This window comes from Staurois parvus, unplaced genomic scaffold (genome assembly GCF_062004578.1).
Source record: "Staurois parvus isolate SC_StPar_1 unplaced genomic scaffold, SC_StPar_1.0 ptg000154l, whole genome shotgun sequence".
In the NCBI taxonomy this organism is placed as follows: domain Eukaryota; kingdom Metazoa; phylum Chordata; class Amphibia; order Anura; family Ranidae; genus Staurois; species Staurois parvus.
Window position 1 is genome coordinate 22,325,596 of NW_028317950.1, and position 24,453 is coordinate 22,350,048.

At 41.9% G+C, this 24,453-nt stretch overlaps 1 protein-coding gene across 1 annotated transcript in view; it reads left to right on the forward strand.

Moving 5' to 3' along the window:
- The window catches only part of GDI1 (GDP dissociation inhibitor 1), a 49,085-nt gene that overhangs the window by 9,768 nt on the left and 14,864 nt on the right, over positions 1–24,453 (forward strand). Inside the window, exons 2-10 of the mRNA XM_089675231.1 lie at positions 2,112–2,219; positions 5,954–6,053; positions 12,164–12,298; positions 12,514–12,712; positions 12,856–12,987; positions 13,162–13,261; positions 15,840–16,011; positions 16,111–16,255; positions 23,668–23,722. Coding sequence (XP_089531357.1) covers positions 2,112–2,219; positions 5,954–6,053; positions 12,164–12,298; positions 12,514–12,712; positions 12,856–12,987; positions 13,162–13,261; positions 15,840–16,011; positions 16,111–16,255; positions 23,668–23,722 — 1,146 coding nt within the window. The remainder of the gene's footprint in view (positions 1–2,111; positions 2,220–5,953; positions 6,054–12,163; positions 12,299–12,513; positions 12,713–12,855; positions 12,988–13,161; positions 13,262–15,839; positions 16,012–16,110; positions 16,256–23,667; positions 23,723–24,453) is intronic.

A 24,453-nucleotide genomic window follows, 5' to 3' on the forward strand; every position in this document is an offset into this window, starting at 1 on the left:
ATTTATTTTTTTCAACTGGAACTCCGCTTTAAGTCCTGCTGTGGGCTGATAACACATTTTTGTGGACTAAGTGGTGTCATCCATGACCAAGTTCTTGTTTGCTAAACCGTTTCATGACCATTTGTTCATGTTCACAACATAAGTATTAGTTGATGATTAGTCCCAGAACTAGGAGGTCTAATCATGTTCCTCAAGATAACACAGGAAGTGTCCACAGGACACAGGACAGCCCTGAATTCCTGACGAGATCAGCAGGTTTTTTTTTACTTATCAAACAGATATAACAAAACACTTTTAATGGCATTTTAAACAGACCAAAAGGGAATAAATAAAAGATGATTGTCAGAGTTTCCGTCACTTTAATATACAGGGGGCAGCCCACATGGAGTTTTTTTTTATAGCTGACCAAAGTTAAGCTTTCAAATTAATTTCTTGAACCACTTTTCAGCAAGGGTGCTGACTGCACTGTCTGACACACATATATCCACAATAGGGAAAATCTGAGCATAAAGTCTAAACTACAGCAGAGTATTAAAGTGTTACTAAACCCAAGGCCCTGCATTCACTATATCTGTCTCCCACAGTACACACAACATGGAAATGCAGTTATTGTAGTAAATATAACCTGCTAATTACTTTTTCTCATCAGCAGTTAGAGAAGTCTTGTGACTTCAGCAGATCACCGCCGCAGATGTCAGTCGCCGGGTCACAACCGCTCCTTAGTGGCTATGTCCCGGCGATCGGCGGCAAACAGTGACAGAGAGCACAGCTGCAGTAGCTGTGCTGTCTGTCACTTCCCTGTCAGCTCGAGGATGAGCTGATCGAGAAAGAACAGTTTCTCTTTCTCGATCAGCCTTGTCCCACCCAGTACACACTCCCGCCCCCTAGTAAAACACTCCCCTCACTCCTATAACCCTTCCCTGCAAAATAAAGTTAACCCCTTCCTCCCCATTGCCATTAGTACAGTGTCAGTGTTTTTTTTTTTTTGCACTGATCACTGTTTTAGTTTTTTTGGGGATGTCAGTGACCCCAAGTCAGTACCCCCCAATGTCAGAATGTCCGCCGCAGTCCCGCCATAAGTCGCTGGTCGCTGCCATAAGTCCCTGATCGCCGCCATAATTCGCTGATCGCCGCCATTATTAGTATAAATAACCCCTAAAAATCCCAGTATCTTTCCCGCCATTTGTAAACGCTATAACTTTCACGTAAACCAATTAATTTACACGTATTGGTTTTTTTTTTAACAAAGACATGTCGCAGAATGCATTTTGGCAGAAATTTATGACTAAATTTGATTTTTGCATTTTTTTTTACTGGACATGTCTTATAGCAAAAAGTCCAAAATATTGGTTTTTTTCCTCAAAATTTTCAGCCTTTTTTTTTATAGCGCAAAAAATAAAAACCGCACAGGCGATCAAATACCACCGAAAGAAAGCTCAATTTGTGGGGAAAAAAAGGATGTAAATTTCATTTATGTACCGTATTGCATGACCGCGCAATTGTCTGTTAAACTAGCGCAGCGCTGTATAGCAGAAAAATGGCATAAATTGCAGTATTTATACCATAGTTTGTAGACGCTAAAACTTCCACACAAAGCAATCAATATACACTTATTGGGATTTTTTTTACCAAAAACATGTAGCAGAATACATTTTGGCTTAAATTTATAATCAACTTTGAGTTTACTATATATTTTTTATAGCTGAAAGTAAAAAATATTGTTTTTCTTCAAATTTTTGGCTTTTTTATGTTTATAGCGTGAAAAATAAAAAGCGCACAGGTGATCAAACACCACCAAAAGAAAGCTCTATTTGTGTGAAAAAAAGGACGTAAATTTCGTTTGGGTACAGCATTGCATGACCGCGCAATTATCAGTTGAATTAGTGCAGCGCCGAGTAGCAAAAAGAGGCCTGGTCATTAAGGGGGGTAAATCCTCTGGAGCTCAAGTGGTTAATGTACAAATGGAAAGTGTTACAAGAAAATGTACATTCCATAATGTGCACTCATTGAAAATACTGGATGGTAGATAAGACCTTCTCTAACTTATGTGAATCTTGTAATGGAATGATGAGTTGTGTTTAGCTGGCTGACATGGATTCTGTGCATTTCAGGAATGTATTCTGTCCGGTATTATGTCTGTCAATGGAAAGAAGGTCCTGCACATGGATCGGAACCCCTACTATGGCGGAGAGAGCTCTTCCATCACCCCTCTGGAGGAGGTACGCATCCTGTCCACTGATCTCTTCATTGTATGCATTTAAAGAGGACCTGTCACTAACATAACATGAGCAATTGTACAGCAAACGTGAGGATGCCCCTGGGTTGGTTTCTATATGAAAATTCCAGGCCACATCCCTCAGTGCATTGCATATGTCTGTGTATAATTTATTATGGTGCACTGAATTGTTCTAGAGCTGCTAGAGTTCCAGATTGGCATAGCACACAGAATGGTTTTTCATGGGTTGGTTGGTAATAGATATCTATTACCAACCAACCCATGAAAATCATCTGTGAGTGAGATCTTGGTGTATTGGAGACGGCGAGTGTCATTGAATGGGAGGTGATCCTCTTCCTTTAGGATATACATCTTTAAGCTATGTAGCCAACCATGAGAATGGGGGGCATGGCAGTCTGGTGAGTGTACGCCCGAAAGGGGGAACACTGTATCTATTTTGCACACGTGGTGACTTGTGTTGGAGAATTGGAAGACTTTGTGGGCCTATTTAGGTCTTTTTCTGGACTTTTTCACATTAGCCACCTCCCGTCCGGCTGTTGTATATAAACGGCTGGACGGTGGCACTGCAGGGTCAGGTGGCCGTTTATAAATGGCCTCCCCACTCCCTGCTTGTGCACGCTCCCTGGGAGTGTGCAGCACTGCGATCCGGTGCCCGCTGTGTCCTCCAGACACAGTGGAACACCGATCGTCGTACGGGACCTCTGTGCGAGTTCCCGATCATGTGATCACTGATTGGCCAATCAGTGATCACATGCAGAGTAGTAAGCAAGATGTCACTTCTGACATCATTGCTTACTACCTGTGAAATCTGAATGATCACAGAGGTCACAAGGTACAAGGCTTGTACCATGTGACAAGCTGTGACCAATCACAGCTCACACAGTAGTTCTCAATGGCTGCAAGAATGCAGCCAGAGAGAAGGAGAAATGATTGCTTTTACAGCCTTTATGGGTGTAAAAGCAATCAGTGTAAAAAAGCTGTACACTGTACTGCTAAGATACACTGTACTGCTAGGGTTACAGTATGTAAAATAAAACCCATAAATAATAATATAAAAAAAAAAAATGTTTAAAAATTATAATTTTTGGTTATAAACTAATTTGTTTTTTTTTTTACTAAAAAGATAACGGAATAAATTTTGTCCAAGATTTATGATGAAATATTATTTATTTGCAAAATGTTATAAGAAAAACACTTTTTTTCAAAATGTTTGGACTTTTTCATTTACATAGCAAAAAAAATAAAAATCCCAGTGGTGAATAAATACCACCAAAATAAAGCTTTATCTGTCTCAAAAAATGCTAAAAAATTCATATGGGTACAGTGTTGCATGACCGTGCAATTGTCATTCAAAGTGTGATAGCGCTGAAAGCTGAAAATTGGCCTGGACAGGAAGGTGGTAAAAGTGTCCGGACTTGAAGTGGTTAAGAGTTTTATTCTGTGGTCCTATTAAGGACTTTTTCTGAACTTTTTCACATTAAGAGTTTTATTTTTAATGTATGTGTTATTTTGTGCTACTGAATCACTTTGAAGTTTCTGGTTATATTATTTTATTATAAGTGGCAGCAATTATTTGAATATTATTCACATATCTTGTTTGGCACTAATTTCTAGCGCAGTTTTTTGTTTCTTTATGCACGCAGTTATCCAGGATGGTTTGCTAGATACAGTTGCTGTCTGGAGAAAACATTGTGTTGATCTAGACAGGAGGGTACCCCATAGATGGCGGGGGTCTCATCACAGTTACATGGTTTGCAATGACTTTGGCTACAACCTCGGTCACCTTTACACAAACCGAAATTTCTCCCCTGACAGTGACGGTGCTTTAATAGACTTCTCAAGCATTATTGTCAATTCAAATCTGCAAGTTGTCTGGTTGTTATATACACCATATTTCTAATAGTCTCATAGTCCAGGCACTGAGATAGGGTGGAGGCAGTACACAGTGTGGGTGGTGCAAAGATAATGTATAGAGAAATAACTGTTGGCTCAGAAAATGTGCAGAATTATAGGAGAAACTGATAGAAACAATCCATGGGTGCAGAGAAAATTCAGAATATTTACAGGTGGGCTATGCTGTTTTAAAAGAAGTTGGGCTGTTATCAGTTTTGGAGATGGGTTAGAAATTCTGTCATGGCCCCCATTGGGGAGATTCTGATTCACTTCCTGTGCGGTGAGTAGGACAGGAAGTCAGAGGAAAGCTCTTCTACTGGGTTAAGGACAACAATAAAAACTGTCAGAGATTGTGTCCATTATCTACTTAAAAATGAAAGTAAAACAGTTGTAGCCCAAGTTACATTTAACTCTAATCTCCAGGTTTTAGTGAACTAAGGTGGTCCAAACAAACAACAGCAAGTCAGCCATGAAGTGGTAGGCCAGGTGAAATGACAGTGCGGGGTCAGCGCATGCTGAAGCGCACAGTCCTCAGAAGTCGCCAACTGCAGAATTAATAGCTGAAGACCTCCAAACTTCATGTGGCCTTCCAATTAGCACAACAACAGTGTGTAGAGAACTTCATGGAATGAGTTTCTATGGCCGAGCAGCTGCATCCAAGCCTTACATCACCAAGTGCAATGGAAAGCGTCAGATGCAGTGGTGTAAAGCACGCCGCCACTGGACTCTAGAGTAGTGGAGACGTGTTCTCTGGAGTGACAAATCATGCTACTCTGTCTAGCAATCCGACAGACGTGTCTAGGTTTGGCGGTTGCCAGGAGTACGGTACTTGCCTGACTGCATTGTGCCAAGTGTTAAGTTTGGTGGAGGGGGGATTATGGTGGATTTTGGTGGAGGGGGATTATGGTGTGGGGGTGTTTTCCAGGGGTTGGGCTTGGCCCCTTAGTTCCAGTGAAGGGAACGCTTTAGGCATCATCATACCATGACATTTTGGACAATTTCATGCTCCCAACTTTGTGGATGACCCTTCCTGTTCCAACATGACTGCGCACCAGTGCACAGAGCAAGGTCCATAAAGACATGGATGAGTGAGTTTGGGGTGAAGGAACTTGACTGGCCTGCACCTGAACCTCAACCGCATAGAACTGAATGAATGAATTAGAGCAGAGACTGCGAGCCAGGCCTTCTTGCCCAACATCAGTGCCTGACCTCACAAATGTGCTTCTGGAAAGCAATCCCATAGACACACTCCTAAAACTTGTGTACAGCCTTCCCAGAAGAGTTGAAGCTGTTATAGCTGCAAAGGGTGGGCCAACTCAATATTGAACCCTACAGACTAAGATTGAGATCCCATTAAAGTTCATGTGCGTGTAAAGGCAGGCGCCCCAATACGTTTGGCAATATAGTGTATGTCCCCACTGGGGAAATTCATCCTCTTTTTTTTGTGTCCTGTGACCAGTAAAGGAAATAATGGGGAATACAAAATGTTGGGGTTGCCACCAGAACAGTAGCGGAGGGGAAATCTCCTAATAGGGACACCTCTACCTGTAACATCTGTCCAAGATGGGATGTCCCCTAGTTTAGAAACATTTTCTCTTACTCCCTGTTGTGTCCTTGGAACAATGAGTAAAGGGAAATCTCTCCAATTAACAACTGCTAGGTTTTATATAATTTAGACTCGAAAAAATGTTTTGTCTTTAGATACACTTTATAGCCATGTAATAGGTATCACATTCTTGGGCAAGCTTTGCATAAACTACTAGATCCAGCATGGCCAGGTACCTTATCTTGTATATTGTTTATAACCTGCTTTTTTACCTACAGCTTTATAAAAGGTTTGAAATCAATGATGGGCCCCCTGAGAGCATGGGAAGAGGACGGGACTGGAATGTGGACCTGATCCCCAAGTTTCTCATGGCTAATGGTGAGTATATACTGTACTACATCCCATATGCATTGTGGAAAGGAGATCTACTGAAAGGCTTGAATTAAGTGTTTGCACAGAACAGGTGCAGTGTTCAAATTTGTCTCTAACATCAAGGCCCCCCTCCACACCAGTGCATTATGGTAACACGTGCTTTACTGTGCATTGCGTGAGCGAGTGGCACTGTGTGCAGTCTTCATATAGAATGGTATTCCAGTGCCGATTAGAGTAGGTGCAGTTGGGCCCGCACCGCAACGCTTATGGGCTCTTTCACACGGACGTTCCGATCGGTTCTGCCTGCCCGTTTTTTAAAGTGGACCTGATCAGATCCACCATTCTCCTCTATGGAGCAGTGGGTATAAACGGACATGTGTCCATTTACACCCGCCGACATCTGATCCGATCCGCCAAAAAGGGACGGATAGGGATCCAATTCCCCTTCCGTCCATCGGATCGGGTCGGATGAAAGTGGATAGGCGGTCTGTTTTCATCCGACCGCCCATTGAGGAGAGCGAGCATCTCTGTGTCTGTTCTGCAGCAGCGAAGCAGATACAGCGCTGTCATCCGCTTGCTTGGCGAGGATCAGCAAAGAGATCCCTCGCTGAGCAAGTGGATCCGCTAAATGGGTCTGCTTCATGTGACAGGACCCTAAACCACGTGGTGTGGTATGCGGTGTTAAAAGAAAAAATCAGGTCCTGTTTTTGTACCATTGCTGTGCTTGGCAGCACATTCTAAATTAATGGACTGCTTTATATATATGTAAAAAACATTATAGAAAACTTTTTTTCCCCCCTTTTTTTCATAAGTGATCACATACTCTCTCTTCTTAGCTGCATAAGAGCTGGGGGAGGAGAAACAGCTGCAAACCGGTCATCCCAGTGAAAGGATGTGCAGGGGGGAGTTGTGCCAGCAGAAGTCTGATCATTGGAGGAGAGCAGACTTAAGTTTCCAGCAGAGGTAGAGAACTGATCACAGTGTGTTCTACTGCTTAGTGTGGTCAGTTTATAATAGGAAAGCAGAGGGACTGGCAGGAACACAAGGGATTTCACACAAAGGAAGCAATATAAAGAGAACAGGATACTTTTTCATACAAGTACATGGTACAGCAGGCACATAGCAGGAATATTGAAAGTTGGGTTTACATCAGGGGTGTCTAACAGGTCGCCAGCAGCTACACCTGTTTGCGGCTATTTACACAGCCAGTGATTGCCTGCGGTGATAGCTCCTGGATGCAGACAAAGTGCATCCAACAGTGATAACCACAGGTAATTGCTGGCTGTGTAGAGAGCTGCAAATAGCTGCACCTACCTGCTCAGAGCCACAGGATCTCTTAGATTGTAAGCTTCAAGGAGCTGTATTATTATACAGGATTTATATAGCGCCAACAGTTTGCTCAGCACTTTACAATATAACGGGAGACAATACAGCAACAATACAGTTCAATACAAGAGGGATAGGAGGGCCCTGCTCCTTGGAGCTTACAATCTAAGATAATATAATAATAATGAACTGCCGCTAAAAGTTGTGCCAGTTCTAATTGCCAGTGTGAATGTAGCCTAATTGTGTGCTGTATTCGGGGGGATTGTAGGTTGTTGACTTTGGGGGGCAGGGGCCCAATTAAAATCTGGGGGGGCACAGCCCACCCCAGCACCCCCTAGATCCAACAATACAGCATCTACTTACTTGGTGCCCCTGCATTCCCTGCTGCCATTGCAAAAATGGCAGCCCCAGCATCCCTCCAGACAGGCATTTTCCTGGCTTGACAATGTAGGCTGCCTATGTTGCTATGTTTGCATGGCATCCCTAACATCCCTATAGACAGGCTTGCCTGTGTCGGCCACGTTGGCTGCTGTACTTGCATGGTATCCCTAGTGTTCCTCCAGACGGGCCCCAGGTCTCAGGCTAAACTCTCTGGGGCCGTGGGTTGGACACCCATGGTTTACATATTCTTTATTAAACAATCTAATCCAAACTGATTGGCTACAGCTGATTACTGGCTAATTATTGGCTACAATGATTGGCTAATTGAAACTGATTGGCTACAGCTAATTATTGTCTACGATGGTTGGCTAATTGAAACTGATTGGCTACAGCTAATTATTGGCTACGATGATTGGCTAATCGAAACTGATTGGCTACAGCTGCACCAGATGCTGAGTGCTCCAGTTCTGGAAAATCTCCCCCACAGTGTCTTTATTTCTGTCTAAGAAGAAAACAAAGCTGCTAAAAAACATGCCCTTTTGGTCTGCTTTGCAGTTAACCACAATATGAAAAAGTTGAGTAAACCAAAAACAAAAATGATGACTGCACATTGTTGTAAAACAGGAAACAAAATCTGAACACAATGTTGAAACCGAGCCACAGAAGAGGAAGCGCCTGGATTGCAGCTGTGTCAGCTTTGTCAGTGCGGGGCTTCGAAGAATTGTGATGCAAACAATGGTTGCTTTCCTGGGTACTTCTAATCTTCCCCTGTTGGTCTACCACCTAATCCGCCACAAATACTCCTCAGTTGTTCGGCTTCACTTTTACATCTACTTCTCAGAAGTACCCAAATGTTGGCAAAAAGCAATTACCTTAAAACCCCCCCCCCTTCCTGCAGTAGCGAGAAATATTTCTGTGGGCAACAAAGGAACTGTTTTGTTTCCTCTCATTTTTTCAGTTTTTTAAACATGAGATCAGTGTCATCCCAGCATGTGCAAGTACCGTTAGAAGGCTTTCACTAACACATACTGCTCTCGGGGAATAAAAGGGACCATCTTATAGGTTTTTGCACATGCACAGGCATATTAAATAATTCACAGGCAGATGAATGAAAGTGTCTTTTTTATGCTGAGCTTTTATTCCAAAGTTCTTGCTTCATCCTGCCAACTCCATTTATTTTGGGAGGTCTGCAGAACCTCACATCACCATTACATACACAGGTGCAAAAGCAGTAAGTGTCATACCTACTGTTGGGATGACCAACACTCCATGGGTCTGCCGCGCACAAAGTAAAACAACTAGGGTTACCACCTCATCCCTTTAAAACCGAACACATATTAATTACACAGGTTCTGAGGCTAATTTAATGCAGATAAGGCGCTAAGTGGGTTTAATTACCACCTTAATCAGCCACAGAACCTGTGTAATTAACCTCCCTGGCAGTATTCCCAAGTGTAGCTCGGGGTAAAGTTTCAGCACCAAAAGCGGTAACCCCGAGCTACACTCGGGAATACCATGCAGCGCTGCTCTGGGATCTCTTCTTCACTTACCTCTTCCTGCGCTCCCGCGATTTCCCCCCTGCAGCATCCCCGGCAATGTCCTCCGGCCGATGCCGGCATCTGTCTTCTAGGTTTCATTCCCTGCGACGTCAGGACGTACAGGGACGGAACGGTGGGAAATTTGAAAATTGTAGAAGTGACATTCACTAAAATCACATAGTATAACATTACTGTATCAAACCATTTCACATACATTTTGTCCTGAGTGCTTTGTCCTGTGCCCTGCCTGCATTTTTACCGTTGGCGTCCAAAAAGCGCCCTTTAGGTCAAAAGCGGTTTTAGACCAGCTAGAGAACAGCGATAGTAAATCAGAACTACTTGCAGAATTGAGTGATAATGATTCGTGGAGAAATTCGTCATCAGACACTGAAAACGATTTTGCGACTTTTGCTCAGTGATGTGCGAACTTGGCGCTATATTTCAAATTTCAGTGTTTTTGGTTTGATTATATTATTGAATTAAATGTAATATTATTATTTTTATGATTATTTATTAAATTATAATTTATGATTTCGTGTTTCAAATTGTAACATACCTGGGATGTTTACTAGACTCTTGTTCAGACAGATTTCAGTGAGTTATTCCTAAAAATTACAGGCCTACAATACAAAAACAACATATTTACATGCAAAAAAATGTACCGCTTTGAGCACAGAAATATGAACATAATCAGACCGCTAGGGAGGTTAATATGTGTTCTGGTTTGAGGTGGCAACCCTAGTAGCAACCGATTAGCAACCTTTCATCATTTTGACTGCTGGAAACACATTAACCATGATATCTAGGTCAATGCCCTTACACATTATCAATGCATTGAAGTATTAAAAAGGGCAAATTGTATGAAAGGAAACAATCAGTGAGCTCAGTCAACCAATCAAAAGCTGCCTTTCTTTCTCATTCATTGATGGACACAGTCATTCACCGCCTCCAAGTGGATTGAACACTGGGAAACAAAAAACTTTAGGCCAGCATAGAAAAACAACCTCCTACTACCAACATGCCTCAGTTTTTTCACTAGTGTCCTAGGAGGGTGGACCTTTTTTTTCAGCTTTGTTATGTAAAAGATTAATCTATTTTTGCTAGCACATTTTTTCTCACGCTTAATTTACATGGGCGCTGAGGCCTGTCCAGCATGAATGAGCGATTTGTTTATGCAGCTGGAGCTGCGTGCAGGTAGCCTATGTTACTGAATGGTAGTCCAGCAACTGCAGTTGGATAGACCCGCTCTAGCAGCAGTGCAAGGGTGGACCTGCCCATGCATGTATGTCTGATTAGGAAATGGTTGTGTCTGCTGTTCAGGCCTCAGCACTGATGTGAATGAAGCCTTACTCTTTATTTTTTCTTCAGTCAAGACTGTTTTCCACCCTCTTTGTACAGCTTTGCTATAAAACTGAGGTATCCTGGTAGTAAGAGGGGTTATCCTGGGCTGGGATACAATGTTTTTTGCCAGTATTCATTCATCCAGTAGGCAGCAGTGTAACCTGATGTACTGTGAGTATAAAAATGCCTGTTTTACTGGTCTCACTACACTGAACTTCTAAATGTTTGTCATTGAGTTTTTCTTTATTCCACTTTGTATTTCAAAGCAGCAATGGGCATAACATCATGGCTGTAAAATGCAGGGGATGAGACAACCATGTTTCAAGTTTGTTGGCTTCAGAGTCACTACATACATGACTACATGTCAGGATGTGTTGAGGAATAAAACAAACAAACATGTTACCTCTAATCTTAACTAAAGATCACAATCATCATGTCTTACTACAGATTTCCTGGTATTTTGAGGCAAAGCCATGGAAACCTGCTTAGCCGTTAATAAAACTGTGATTTCTTTATAAAAGGAGTAAAAAATGCATCAATACAGGTGCTTCTCAATAAATAGGAATATCATCAAAAAGTTTATTTATTTCAGTAATTCCATTCAGAAAGTTGAAACTCATATATTATATAGATTTATTACACACAGAGTGATATATTTCAAGCATTTCTTTCTTTTAATTTTGATGATTATGGCTTACAGCTAGTGAAAACCCAGAATTCAGTATCTCAAAAAATTTGAATATTACATAAGACCAATAAAAAAAGGATTTTTAATACAGAAATGTCGGCTTAGTGAAAAGTATGTCCATGTACAGTATAGTATGCACTCAATACTTGGTCGGGGCTCCCTTTGCATGTACTACTGCATCAGTGCTGCGTAGCATGGTGGTGATCAGACTGTGGCACTGCTTAGGTGTTATGGAAGCCCAGGTTGCTTTGATAGTGGCCTTCAGCTTGTCTGCATTGTTTCGTCTGGTGTCTCTGATCTTCCTCTTGACAATACCCCACAGATGCTCTATTGGGTTTAGGTCAGGCGAATTTACTGGCCAATTAAGCACAGTGATACCCTGATCATTAAACCAGGTATTGGTACTTTTGGCAGTGTGGGCAGGTACCAAGTCCTGCTGGAAAAGGACATCAGCATCTCCATAAAGCTGGTCAGCAGAGGGAAGCATGAAGTGCTCTGCAATTTCTTGGTAGAGGGCTACACTGACTTTGGACTTGATAAAACACAGTGGACCAACACCAGCAGCTACCCAAATCATCACTGACTGTGGAAACGTCACACTAGACCTCAAGCAACTTGGATTCTGTGCCTCTCCACTCTTTCTCCAGACTCTGGGACCTTGAAACTCACTCTTCCTCTCCAGTTCCTACTATGTTTCCATTGCAGCATTGAAAGTATAACGAGAATATAGTTAATATGGGAACCACAGACCCGAGAGAGACCGTATTCTCAGAACATAGTAAGAATAATCAACTTTCCTAATATAAACAAATAATAGTTCTGTTTTACACTTAATTTTCTAGGCCAGCTGGTAAAGATGCTTCTATACACTGAAGTTACTCGTTATTTGGACTTCAAAGTAGTGGAAGGGAGCTTTGTCTACAAAGGAGGAAAGATCTACAAGGTGCCATCAACCGAGACTGAGGCTCTGGCATCCAGTAAGTGAACATTGGAGTCTTGTTAATACACCTCAGGAAAATTACTGGAACTGTAATTATATCCCAAAATCTCTATTATAGCAGAGCCACATACAGCTTTCTTTTATGGGGTGATCGTAAAATATAGAAAGGTTAACATATGTCAGATTATATTGGATTAAAGATGGGGTTGGGACTTGGGTTTAATTCCATTCCACCAACTTGATTTTCTGCAGACCTCATGGGCATGTTTGAGAAGCGACGCTTCCGCAAGTTCCTCGTTTTTGTGGCCAATTTTGATGAGAATGACTCAAAGACATTCGAAGGAGTGGATCCCAAGAGTACAACCATGAGAGACGTCTACAAAAAATTTGACTTAGGCCAGGACGTCATTGACTTTACAGGACACGCTCTGGCTCTATATCGAACTGATGAGTAGGTAGATTTATTAAAATGCATTTGCATGGTGTCTTGTCCTGTTTAATCTTTGAGTCAGACCTTTCCTTGGGGGGGATGAAATGTCCAATAAATATAATTTGTGTTTGGGTCATTGCTAATCTGTATTTTTTCTATTTCAGCTACCTGGATCAGCCATGCCTGGAAACTATAAATCGTATCAAACTATACAGTGAGTCTTTGGCGAGATATGGAAAGAGCCCCTACCTGTACCCTTTGTATGGACTTGGTGAACTGCCACAAGGGTTTGCTAGGTGAGGTGACATTGGGTCTAATAAATGTAAATGCAGATCAAACATTTAGGGGGGTTTTAAGTTGCTCTAAGCAACTAGTCAGTTGTTTGGGTCATTGTTTATTCTGTAATACCTGGACATTTCATTGCTTCCCTTAGACATCAAATAAGTCTTTGACTGTGTTTATTCTCACAGGCTGAGCGCGATCTATGGTGGAACATACATGTTAAACAAGAGTGTAGATGAGATTGTAATGGAGAAAGGAAAGGTGGTGGGAGTAAAGTCAGAGGGAGAGGTAAGTTCTGAACCAGTGACTGGAGGATATCAAAATGTAGTGTTTTAATGTTTGGGCTAATGGTGGATTTTCAAAGTCTGTGAGTTTCTTAAATGTTTATAAAGAGTACAAGACCTGGGTTGCTGAATTGTAAATAGATTTCAGTAAAATTACTGTTGGAGTCTAGACATCCGGTGAATCTCTAAACAGTGCCTGTAGGCCTGTTGGAACATTGAGCTGTGACGGAATATCTGGCTGGTTTCAAATCAGTGGCTGAAAGTTTTAAAGGTTTTTAAGAAGTATAATGGAACCTTAAATTCAGCAGTATCTAGATAAATATTAGATACCGAACATTAGATGCAAGTTCCTAAATAGTAATACCATATGGTATATATAAAGATAGGCACTTGCTATATTCCTAGTAATACATCAAAAATTCATGTGCACATATTTGTACAAAATGAATTCACTTAAAAGCCCACCAGAGTGCATAGCCCAATACCAAACAATGATGTAAGTCTTTCAGTGGATGTGGGATAAAACCAATCTCCCAAACTTTTCACAACTTGTGGCCATAAAAAAAAGTGCGCACTCACCAGAGGGTTTTGACCCCTTTTTACAGGTAGGTAAAACTGAGTATGATCTCCCAAGGGTGCCTAATACAAGAAGTGGATTCCAGATCCTTCTTCAGACCATCAGCTTCATATAGCACACTCAGTAATGAAGCAGGGAACAATCATTAACAGCGCCTAAGTGTAGTATTTATTGAAGGCCTCACACATACAAAAGTAAAAAATAATATACACTCACATTGCAAAGTGCTTAAAATACAGGCACCAGTGTATACAGCCTCTATTAGAGGTTAGTCACTGTGACACGACGTCATACGTGACCTGGAAGTGACGTCTGACCTGCGGAATAGAGGATTGGAACACATGGCGGCCAACGGAGTAGGTGCGGTGACTAACATCTAATAGAGGCTGTATATACTGATATAAGCTATATGTACGTTACCATAAATAAATACTACACTTAGATGCTGTTAATGGATGTTCCTTGCTTCATTACTGAGTGTGCTATATTAAGCTGATCGTCTGAAGAAGGATCTGGATCTTCTTGACTTAAGCACCCTTGGGAGATCATACACAGTTTGACCTACCTGTAAGAAGTGTCACAACCCTCTGGTGAGTGCGCACTTTTTCATGGACACAAGTGGTGAAGAGTTTAGGAGATTGGTTTGATCCCACATCCATTGAAGGACTTACATCATTGTGTGGTGTTGGGTTATACACTCTGGAGGACTTTTAGTTTATTTTAACACCTTCCCAATCTGCTATAGGCCGGGCGGGATACTCCTCCTTCTGACTGGGCATCATATGACGTCCTGTCAGAAGGAGCCACTCACATGGCCGCGCAGCGGCACAATCTGTCACCGGCTGTGACACGGGACACAGCCGATGACATATCACTACACCAGCCCATTGCCAGTGTCATTTGACCTCTGTGACCAATCACAGCAGATCACATGTCAATTGTATACAATGGATGGCTTTCTGTCATGCCATCCATTGTATACAATTATGTTGTTAGCTGTGATTGGTCAAAGCAATCACATGGTACAGACAGGCCCAATCACAGCCCATCTGTATCATGTGATCAGCTTTGCCCAATCACAGCTAATCACAACAAAAGGCTGAATGAAAAAGTTTCATTCAGTAACAATGATTGCAAATATCAATGAAATACATTGATATTAGCAATCATAATATGTAAAAAAAAAAAGAAAAATCCTGATCACTTGCCCAGAGTAGTTCAATGTTACTATGGTTACATTGTATTGCTTTGGTCACAGTGTGCTAAAAAAAACGAAGAAAAGTGTGTTTTTTTTTTCAAAAGTTTCAGAAATTTTTGTTTTATTTAGCAAAAAATAAAAAACTCAGTGGTGATTAAATACCACCAAAAGAAAGCTCTATTTGTGTAAAAAAGATGATAAAAATTTCATATGGGTACAGTGTTGCATGACCGCGCAATTGTCATTCAAAGTGCGACAGTGCTGAAAGCTGAAAATTGGAAGGGGGTAAAAGTGCCTGGTATTGATGTGGTTAAACAATGGGTTGCATTTTAGATAAATTTAAAAAAAATGCTGTATTGAGCTTTTTCAAGCTGCGGTGTGCAAGAGGCCTAACCCCCCCCCCCTCCCCCAATGTACATGGTCTTTTTTTCAGATTAAAAGTGAGAAAGGCTGCTGGGAGGGGAGAGCAGGATGAGCTAAGCTGCTGAGAGAACTAGTTAGACAAGTGCTTTTGCTGTAAACTTTAAGGATCAATTGCTGGAGTGCTTATTTACTGCATCTTAAAAAGTAGTACACACAAATGTCCATAACCTAGCCAGAAATTCACGTCAAGGTCTGGTGAGTTTTTGAGCATCGTCCGAATGAGTCTTGAGCTCTTAGTGTTTGGACATGTGGTGAAGTTCCTGAGCAGTACTTAGATGTCTGGGGGGTTTCTGGGCAGTGTGTAGACATCTGGTGAGATCTGAAACTCTTACTTCTTTCAAGAATAAGGGAACATAACTATCACGTTATGCCTGTATCATGTAGGTGGCACGTTGCAAGCAGCTGATATGCGACCCCAGCTACATTTCCGACCGAGTGCGCAAGGCTGGTCAGGTCATACGCGTCATTTGCGTCTTGAGTCATCCTATCAAGAACACCAATGATGCCAACTCTTGCCAAATCATCATTCCACAGAACCAGGTCAACAGGAAATCAGGTGAGACCAATAAAACAACGATGGAGTTGTTAATTGTACAGACTCATGAGGATTCGATCATCAATAACAAGGAAACTTTGCACTTATGTTCCAATGCAGACATCTATGTGTGTATGATCTCCTACGCACACAATGTGGCCGCACAAGGAAAGTACATTGCTATTGTCAGCACCACAGTGGAGACACAGGAGCCCGAGAAGGAAATCGAGCCAGCCCTAGAACTGCTGGAGCCTATAGACCAAAAGTAAGACTCTTCATGACATCTGCTAAGATCTTTTCCTGAAATCTGTGATTTTCACTGTGAAATGTGCATGGATAAACTTGCGGAAATATATCTTGCCTGATCACTACATACAATCAATGAGTACTCCGACCTCCTTTGTTATGATAGGGATCAGCTAGTATTCAAAGTCATAGCTGCCCAGTAACTGACAACTTCACAGTCTATATAATCTATGTCTGCTCTCTTCAAATACTAAATGACAGTACATCTCATGTGCTAATGGAGCAGGGAAGCCTTACTAAGGGCTTGTGCTGTTAATGAGCAGATGCAGTTTGCTTTCAGGTGCATTCAGCCTGCATTTGACAGCAATTTGAGATGCATTTGAGATCAGATTTCATTGACAGGTGCATTTGACCTGTAGTTGATCTCTTTCTGACCTGCATTTGACCTTCTAAGCTGGATCACTTTCCTTCAAGCTGCTTTTGCATCCCATTCACTTCTACAGTAAGAGCAGCAGTTCTGATGCAGTACCGCCGACACATGCCCTAATAGAGTTAAAGCGGAGCTCCACTTAAATTTAAATAAATAAAAGTCAGCAGCTACAACAACAGTGTGATGAGTAATTAGCAAGCAATCAGGATTCCAATGGGGTCAGCAGCATGTGCACTAAAAAGGAACCCAAAGACCTTATATAACATAAACAAACAAGTGCAGCGTTAAAAAATTAATATATAAATTGTATGTAAAAAATGTAAAAATGGTGGTTCAAATAAATAAACACAAGTGATAAATTGAAAGTGCTTCGCTATAATAAGCGCAGATAAATACGGGCAACTGTGAAAATCAATAAACAAACAAAAAATGTTCATATAATGGTGAAAGTCTGACAGATATCGGTCAGAGAATTGTGCAGTATAAAGATCCTGTTGCACAGGTGATAGCAAAGGATTTCATGTGACTAATCCATGTGACTTTAAATCGTGCAGGGGATATGATAAAAATGCGCACTCACAAGATGCTCATAGTAAAAGCGCAATACGTTGAATCATATAATGATTGTTAGGTCTGCAGGAAGCCCCCTTTAAGTGGTCCAGACAAGCAGCATAGGAAGAGACTCCCTCCTCTGGATCTGAGACTGCTCTGCAGCTGTTCTCCAGATAGAGTCCTGGAAATTGTTTAGATCGATTCAGAGCCAAGAAAGAAGGTGCCCATAGTGTAGTAATTGAATCTAATTTATTATGGTATAAAACAATATATCCACGTGGAGAAAAAGCACCAAAAAGCAGAGTTTAAAATCAATTAAAGTGATCAGCCACTCTCTAAGATGGCCGCCGGACCTTCGCGAGGCTCTGGCGGCGTGACATCACGACTTACAGCTCCTCCTTAAAACTGTAGCTGCTGACTTCTTAAAAAAAGACACTCACCTGACCCTTGATCCAGTGGTGTCCTCACCACAACCGGGTTCATCAGCTGCCCTGTGTCCCCGGCTTGCGGCTCCACAGCCGGGTGCCCACTGCGCGAGTAGCACTGCGCTTTGTGAATCGTCTTGTAGTCTTCTGGGACCTGTCACGTGTCCCAGAAGACTACGGGGAGGACAACAACTTTCACTTCCGATCGCCTAGGTGGAAGTGGGAGCAGGTACCTGTCAAATTTGGGTACCCCTGTTCCCCAAAGGTGCCAATCCTTAACGGGAAGCAGGGGACGAGGCCTAAAGTGGATGTTCCCCTTTTCGGTGGAGCTCTGCTTTAAATAATAAAACATAGATCTGCTGCCCTGCAGCTTCTAAGTAACTTCTGAGCTGCTTTCTGCAAGAAAATAAAGGCTGGCTTAGGATTTTGTCAAGTGAAATGCATGCATTGTTAGAATGTATAGTTTTAGTGACACGCTGAACTGAGATGTGTTGGCAAAGCCTTTTTCCTACTGCATCTCATGTGCTAAAATTTTTGTTTACTGAATAGAGCCCTTAATGAAAAGTGTTAAAAATGCATCCAAGCTTGCACATTAAACCATTTGCATCTACTGTAAACGTACCCTAAAAGTGCAATGCAAGCCAAAATCTTAATCCTAAAGTATAGAACACCAGTGATCATCGTCAAGCATGGCTCATTCATGAACCATGTGTTATATTTTATTTATTTCAGGTACTTATATAGCGCTGTCAATTTACGCAGTCCTTTTACATATATATTGTATATTCACATTAGTCCCTAACCCTCAAGGAGCTTACAATATAAGATCCCTAACTCACATTTATACATACACATACTAGGGCCAATTTAGACAGGATCCAATTAACCTACCAGCATGTCTTTGGAGTGTGGGAGGAAACTAGAGTACCTGGAGGAAACCCACGCAGGCATAGGGAGAACATGCAAACTCCAGGCAGGAGGTGCCGTGGCTGGGATTTGAACCAACGACCCTAGTACTGCCAGGCGGAAGTGCTAACCATTTAGCCACTGTGCTGCCCATATATGTTGCTACCTTCAGGTGATTGCACACTGACAAATGCATTGCACCCATATAACCCCACCTACTTTTGTGAGACTCCATTTTTCTCCTGCTAAAGAAGAGTTTTGTCTATTTTTCCAAAATTTAATTCTCCTTCTTAAACTGGCACTTCTATCAAGATCTGACTACTTATTGCCTTGTGGCTCACCAGCAGTTTCCAGACTGGTTACCCTCAATGTATTCCATTGAGAACCATACCCAGACCCTGCAGGATCAGACCAGCCGGTCGTTTTTGCTTTAGGCATGGATCCTGTGTTTGGAGCTTACCTTGACACTTGATGCAACTACTGGGTTAGCCACAGGATGATATACAGGTCCAGGGCTGTGGCGCTTTTCCATGGCACCCTGAAGACCCCTTTTGGGTATGCCCACCATGACGGGCAAAGCCTAGATCCTGGACAGGAACATTGAAGTAGATAAGATAAGAGTTTCCCTGTAACTTTACATTCTGGTTCCTGACTATACATGGCTTGTTTGAACATCACCTGGATCTGTAGTACACACTACATCATATCCTTTCATCCTACAAGACATACTGTGCTGCTAGGCACACAAGCAGTTTTGAAAGCACAGGTGATAATCTACACTTTGAGTATGTTCTCCCTAGTTTTTATTGTCTTTATTTGACACTGTAGGTGTCTTTATTGTATCAATTTGGCGGTCTTTTCTGCCCCCTAACTACCGGAAAATCTCCGCTAGCTAGTGACGTAGTGCTTATAAGAATTCTAACTGTGCACTTATGGGATACAATTTCCTTTGATGACGCAAGCTAATCATTCGCTGTTGCACCTGTTGCCAGATACATTAATGACACAGTTACTGGAACTCAGTTAGCACCTGGGTTATTGCAATTCCTTCACACCAGACACGCTGAATCCCCTCAGTTCATATTCATTCCTTAAGTACCCCACATGGAAAGATCCTCACTTAGTCATGGCGGTTTATAGGAGCTTGGAAATGGGAGTACATGGAACAAATAATTACAATTATTTGCCCTGAAGAAACTACAAATTCCTCCCAGGTTGGTAGCTGTTCCCTTGTTTCGGTGCCAAGTCTTATACTGACACCGGTCTATTTTCCAGAATCAGGCTCCCTCGCAGACACACAACACATAGCCTATCTGAATTAAATAAAATTCATTGTTAGTATGTCTGATCTATTCCAAAGGCTATCACCACTTTTGGAAACGGCTGATGTCAGCAGCTGTAAACATCATTCTACCTCTCCTCCCCTTGACTATATTTATGGGTTATAACCTGATTTGACTGGCACACTTACACAATGAACAAGGGAGATTCAGACATCTTTGCAGAGTCTGTTAAAGATTTTTCACCACCAACATTTTGTGAAGTTAATTCTTTAGCTTCTCACTACATGCTGGTCATAGTGGACTCATTGATTGAGGCAGTGTGTTCTAGTCTCTGGCTAGACACAGCTTGTTCTACACTGCCTCCTCATATTCTAGAAAAGGGGTTACCAAACTTTCTAAACAAAGGGCGAGATGACTGTCCTTCGAACTTTAGGAGGGCCGGACTGTGGCCAGTGGGAGTAGAAACTGTCTTGGGTCAGTGGGAGGAATAGTGCCCCATCGTTGGTGTCAGTGGAAGGAATAGTGCCCCATTGTTGGTGTCAGTGGGAGGAATAGTGCCCCATCGGTGGTCTCAGTGGGCTGAATGTTGACCCATCGTTGGTGTCAGTGGGAGGAATAGTGCCTCATCAGTGGTCTCAGTGGGAGGAATAGTGCCCCATCATTGGTATCAGTGTGAGGAATAGTGCCCTATCGGTGGTCTCAGTGGGTGGAATGTTGCCCCATCTTTGGTGTCAGTGGGAGGAATAGTGCCCCATCCTTGGTGTCAGTTGGGAGGAATAGTGCCTCATCATTGGTGTCAGTGGGAGGAATAGTGCCCCATCACTGGTGTCAGTGGGAGGAATAGTGCCCAATCGGTGGTCTTATTGGGAGGAATAGTTCCCAATTGGTGGTGTCAGTGGGAGGAATAGTGCCCAATCGTTGGTGTCAGTGGGAGGAATAGTGTCTCGTTATCAGTGGCAGGAACTATGTCCCACTGTTACTGACAAAGGGGGAATAATAGCCCAAGAGCTGGATAAAAGGAAGCAAGGGGCCGCATCCAGCGCCCAGGCTGTAGTTTGGAGACCACTATTCTAATAAATACAAAAAAAGAAAGTAATTCCTAGAAAGTCTTTTCCTATTCTTGAGCAAGCTGATTGGGCTTTACATAATGATTGGCCACTCCTCTGGGCATTTTTGCTGTCTATGTCTATTTGCTGGCTATGGGAGAAGAATTCAAAAAGAAATCGACTGTTCCCACTGTGGCTATTCTTGCCTTAACCATCAATCTACTGTTTCTACTGAGAGTATTCTCTTATTTTAGAATTCAGTTGATAGGTGTAGGTATCATGGCAATAGAGGTTCCATGGTTAGCTTCGGGCAACATGCCAGAGGGGTTGTTGCCCCCCTGTTGAGGTCAGTGGGAGTAGACAATAAAAGGGAAGGAATAGGCAATAGTATTTCAGTATATGGGTAAGAGGGTAGAGAGGAAGACTGAGGGTGAGGGGGTAGAATAGAAAGATGGAAGAGAGCACAACACCTAGCCAGTATCTGTTTCTGGGATATGTCTCTGGTATATATTCTGCAAAGAGGTGCCAAAGTAGACTCAGTCATTCCACACCCATTCAAAAGCAGTGAGAGTTTTGTTCATTCTTGCTGTAAGAACTTTCATGAGTTTGACTTCTTGAATGTGAGAGTATAAGTCAGTATATTGTCAGCCCATGTGTCCCCTTCCAATGAGAAGTGATCAGGCATCTAATGGCAGTAAGTACATGCAAAAGTAACTTACTGGCATCTTTAGAGGTTGCAGATGGAGGAAGACCCTCCAAGTGAATGGACGGATCAAGTGAACTTTTAATTGAGGGATTCTACCCTTTGCCAAAATGGCCTTTATCTTTGAGCGAAGAGGGTTCCTTCTCCAATATCCACAATCACACCCTATTTAGCTGTCCTCCTCTACCTTACATGTATTTTGTGTTTGCGTCATGCAGGCATCATTATCTACTACAGGTTCATCCTTTTCATGGCAGCCCTTTCACTTCTAAGCCCACTGGACCTGCTCAGGAGCCTTCTTCCCATTGAAGGTTTGCCCCGCCTGAAACATAGACATCCCAATCAACCTGTTTTGGAGAGATACACAGTCCCAGAGAGTCCCTATTGCTGTTCTCTTTCTGTTGCTTTCATGCTTTTAAAACACTCGTCCTAGCTACTACAGCTGCTATACTTCTGCATGGTCTCCTGTAGACCTGCTACTATGTCTATCTGCCTATAATAGCAGACACAAAGTGATGGGTTGTACTCCCTATCTATTCCATATCAATGTAGTTCATTCAGTTTAAAATAGAAATACAAGCAAACCACGCGTGTGTGTGTGTGCGTGCGTGTGGGTTAATGTGTCATATAAGCGACTATGAGGCTAAGAGAGAAGAGGGCGGAGACTCCTTGTGACGATAGGGTTGGGCGTGACAGAAGCAGAAGATTGAACCAAGCATAGGTTAAGCACAGTACAGTGTAAAATGTAAACAGAAATAGGCAGAGAAACAGAACTACACTGATCTTCCCATTGCAACGTTGTACAGGGGGGCGTGTCAGCACAAGTCTGTCCACTGCAGTACATATAGGCTGTGCTCACAAAGACACAAGCTGACCACACTGCAATAGACTTGCTTCCATGACCTGGAGTGGTCACTTTGAAATAGGAAAGCAGGGGGACTGGCAGGATCACCACGTATTTCATACAAAGGAAACAATAAAAAAAAAACAGGATACTGTTTATTAAAAGTAGATGACAACATAGGCACATATTGGAAATATGAAATGTTGAGGTAACACACTTTAATCACACCCTGAGCATATATTTCCTGGTGTGTTTTGCAGACTGTTTACTAAAAGGCTCCTGACCCTAATTCCTTGAGCCATGGGCAGCACAGTGGCTAAATTGTTAGCACTTCCGCCTGGCAGTACTAGAGTCGTCGGTTCAAATCCCAACCACGACACCACCTGACTGGAGTTTGCATGTTCTCCCTGTGCCTGCGTGGGTTTCCTCCGGGTACTCCGGTTTCCTCCCACACTCCAAAGACATGCTGGTAGTTTTATTGACTCCTGTCTAAATTGTCCCTAGTATGTGTATGTATGAATGTGAGTTAGGGACCTTAGATTGTACACCCCTTGAGGGTTAGGGACTGATGTGAATGTACAATATATATGTAAAGCGCTGCGTAAATTGACAGCGCTATATAAGTACCTGAAATAAATAAATAGTGTGCCCAAATGCTGATGCTGAAGCATCTCCTTTTGAATGATGCCACATCTACCCTAGATAAATCTCCCTAGTGGGTACACAGACCTGGACAGGGGTTTTAACCATTTCCTAAAACTGGAAAAACTGTTTTGGCCATAGTGCAATTTTAAATGGAATCTGTAAAAATCGGGCTATAGGAGCTACAATTGCTGACCTAATTTAGATGTTCAGTTGTCATCTTCTCTTTTTGCTTCACTAGTTAAACACAGAATGGAACAAGAATGCAGATCATTAGTTGTCAGGCTTTCTTATATGCACCCACTTGTTTCAGGACATTTACTAAACCAAGAATACAAGTGACAGCCATGTAACTAATTTTCATTTGACAAGTTTTCATTTAAACAAGAGGCACTGGAATCACTAATGTTCACTGCTGAATGCTTGGGAATGACAGTGTGAATGAAAAAAAAAAGGTTTCTGCAGTGTTTTAACCAGGAGCTATACAGGAGCCACAGTGCTTGGTTATTCGTAAACCAGTAGCTTGATCAGTACATTTTAAAACACAATAATGTTCCCAAGGCAATGTTAACGTTCATGTTTTTTTAATTTTTGTTACAGGTTTGTTGCAATCAGTGACTTGTATGAACCTACTGAAGATGGATCAGAAAGCCAGGTAAGCCTCGTGGGAGGAAATTATCCTCTGTGTCCCTGATATTGTAGAACAGCAGACATCACAAACCATGTGACAAGCCTGGCTTAAAGGTTTACTGTCTCTTTACTTGTCTTTCTACTTGCCATTTATAATACCAGTGTCTTCCATAGAACAGCAGACATCACAAACCACGTGACAAGCCTGGCCTAAAGCTGGCCATACATGTATAGATTTTCGTTCAAGAATTTTTGTTTCAAAAATATTTGTTTGATTTTCTAATTGTTAATGGGGTTAGATCCATGTTTGTTTTCGACTGCAGTGATGGGAAAATTCGAAGGAGCAGGAAGGAAAACTTTTCTCGATCAAATGAATTTTCAGCCAGTATATGTGGTTATCATTCAGAAATGACATTCATTTTAAAGTCGAATGTTAAAAGCAAAAGACAATGTTTGAAATAAAAATAATAAAGCGAGCGCTTACTGGAAAAAATATTAAAATATAAAGCTGCTAGCATAAAGGAAAAACCTCTAAAATCCTCAAACATATAATATAATCAAAATGCAGTGCTACAATAAATAAATATAGTGAAATATAGGTGAAGATTGCGCAGAATAGTGCGATAGCCAGTGATACAGCACTGATGTCTTAATGAAGACAGCAAATAATTTATAAAGTGACAGCAATAACATATAAATACATTATATGTCATAAAATGATAAAAAGATCAATAAAGGTCGATAAAATCATTCAAA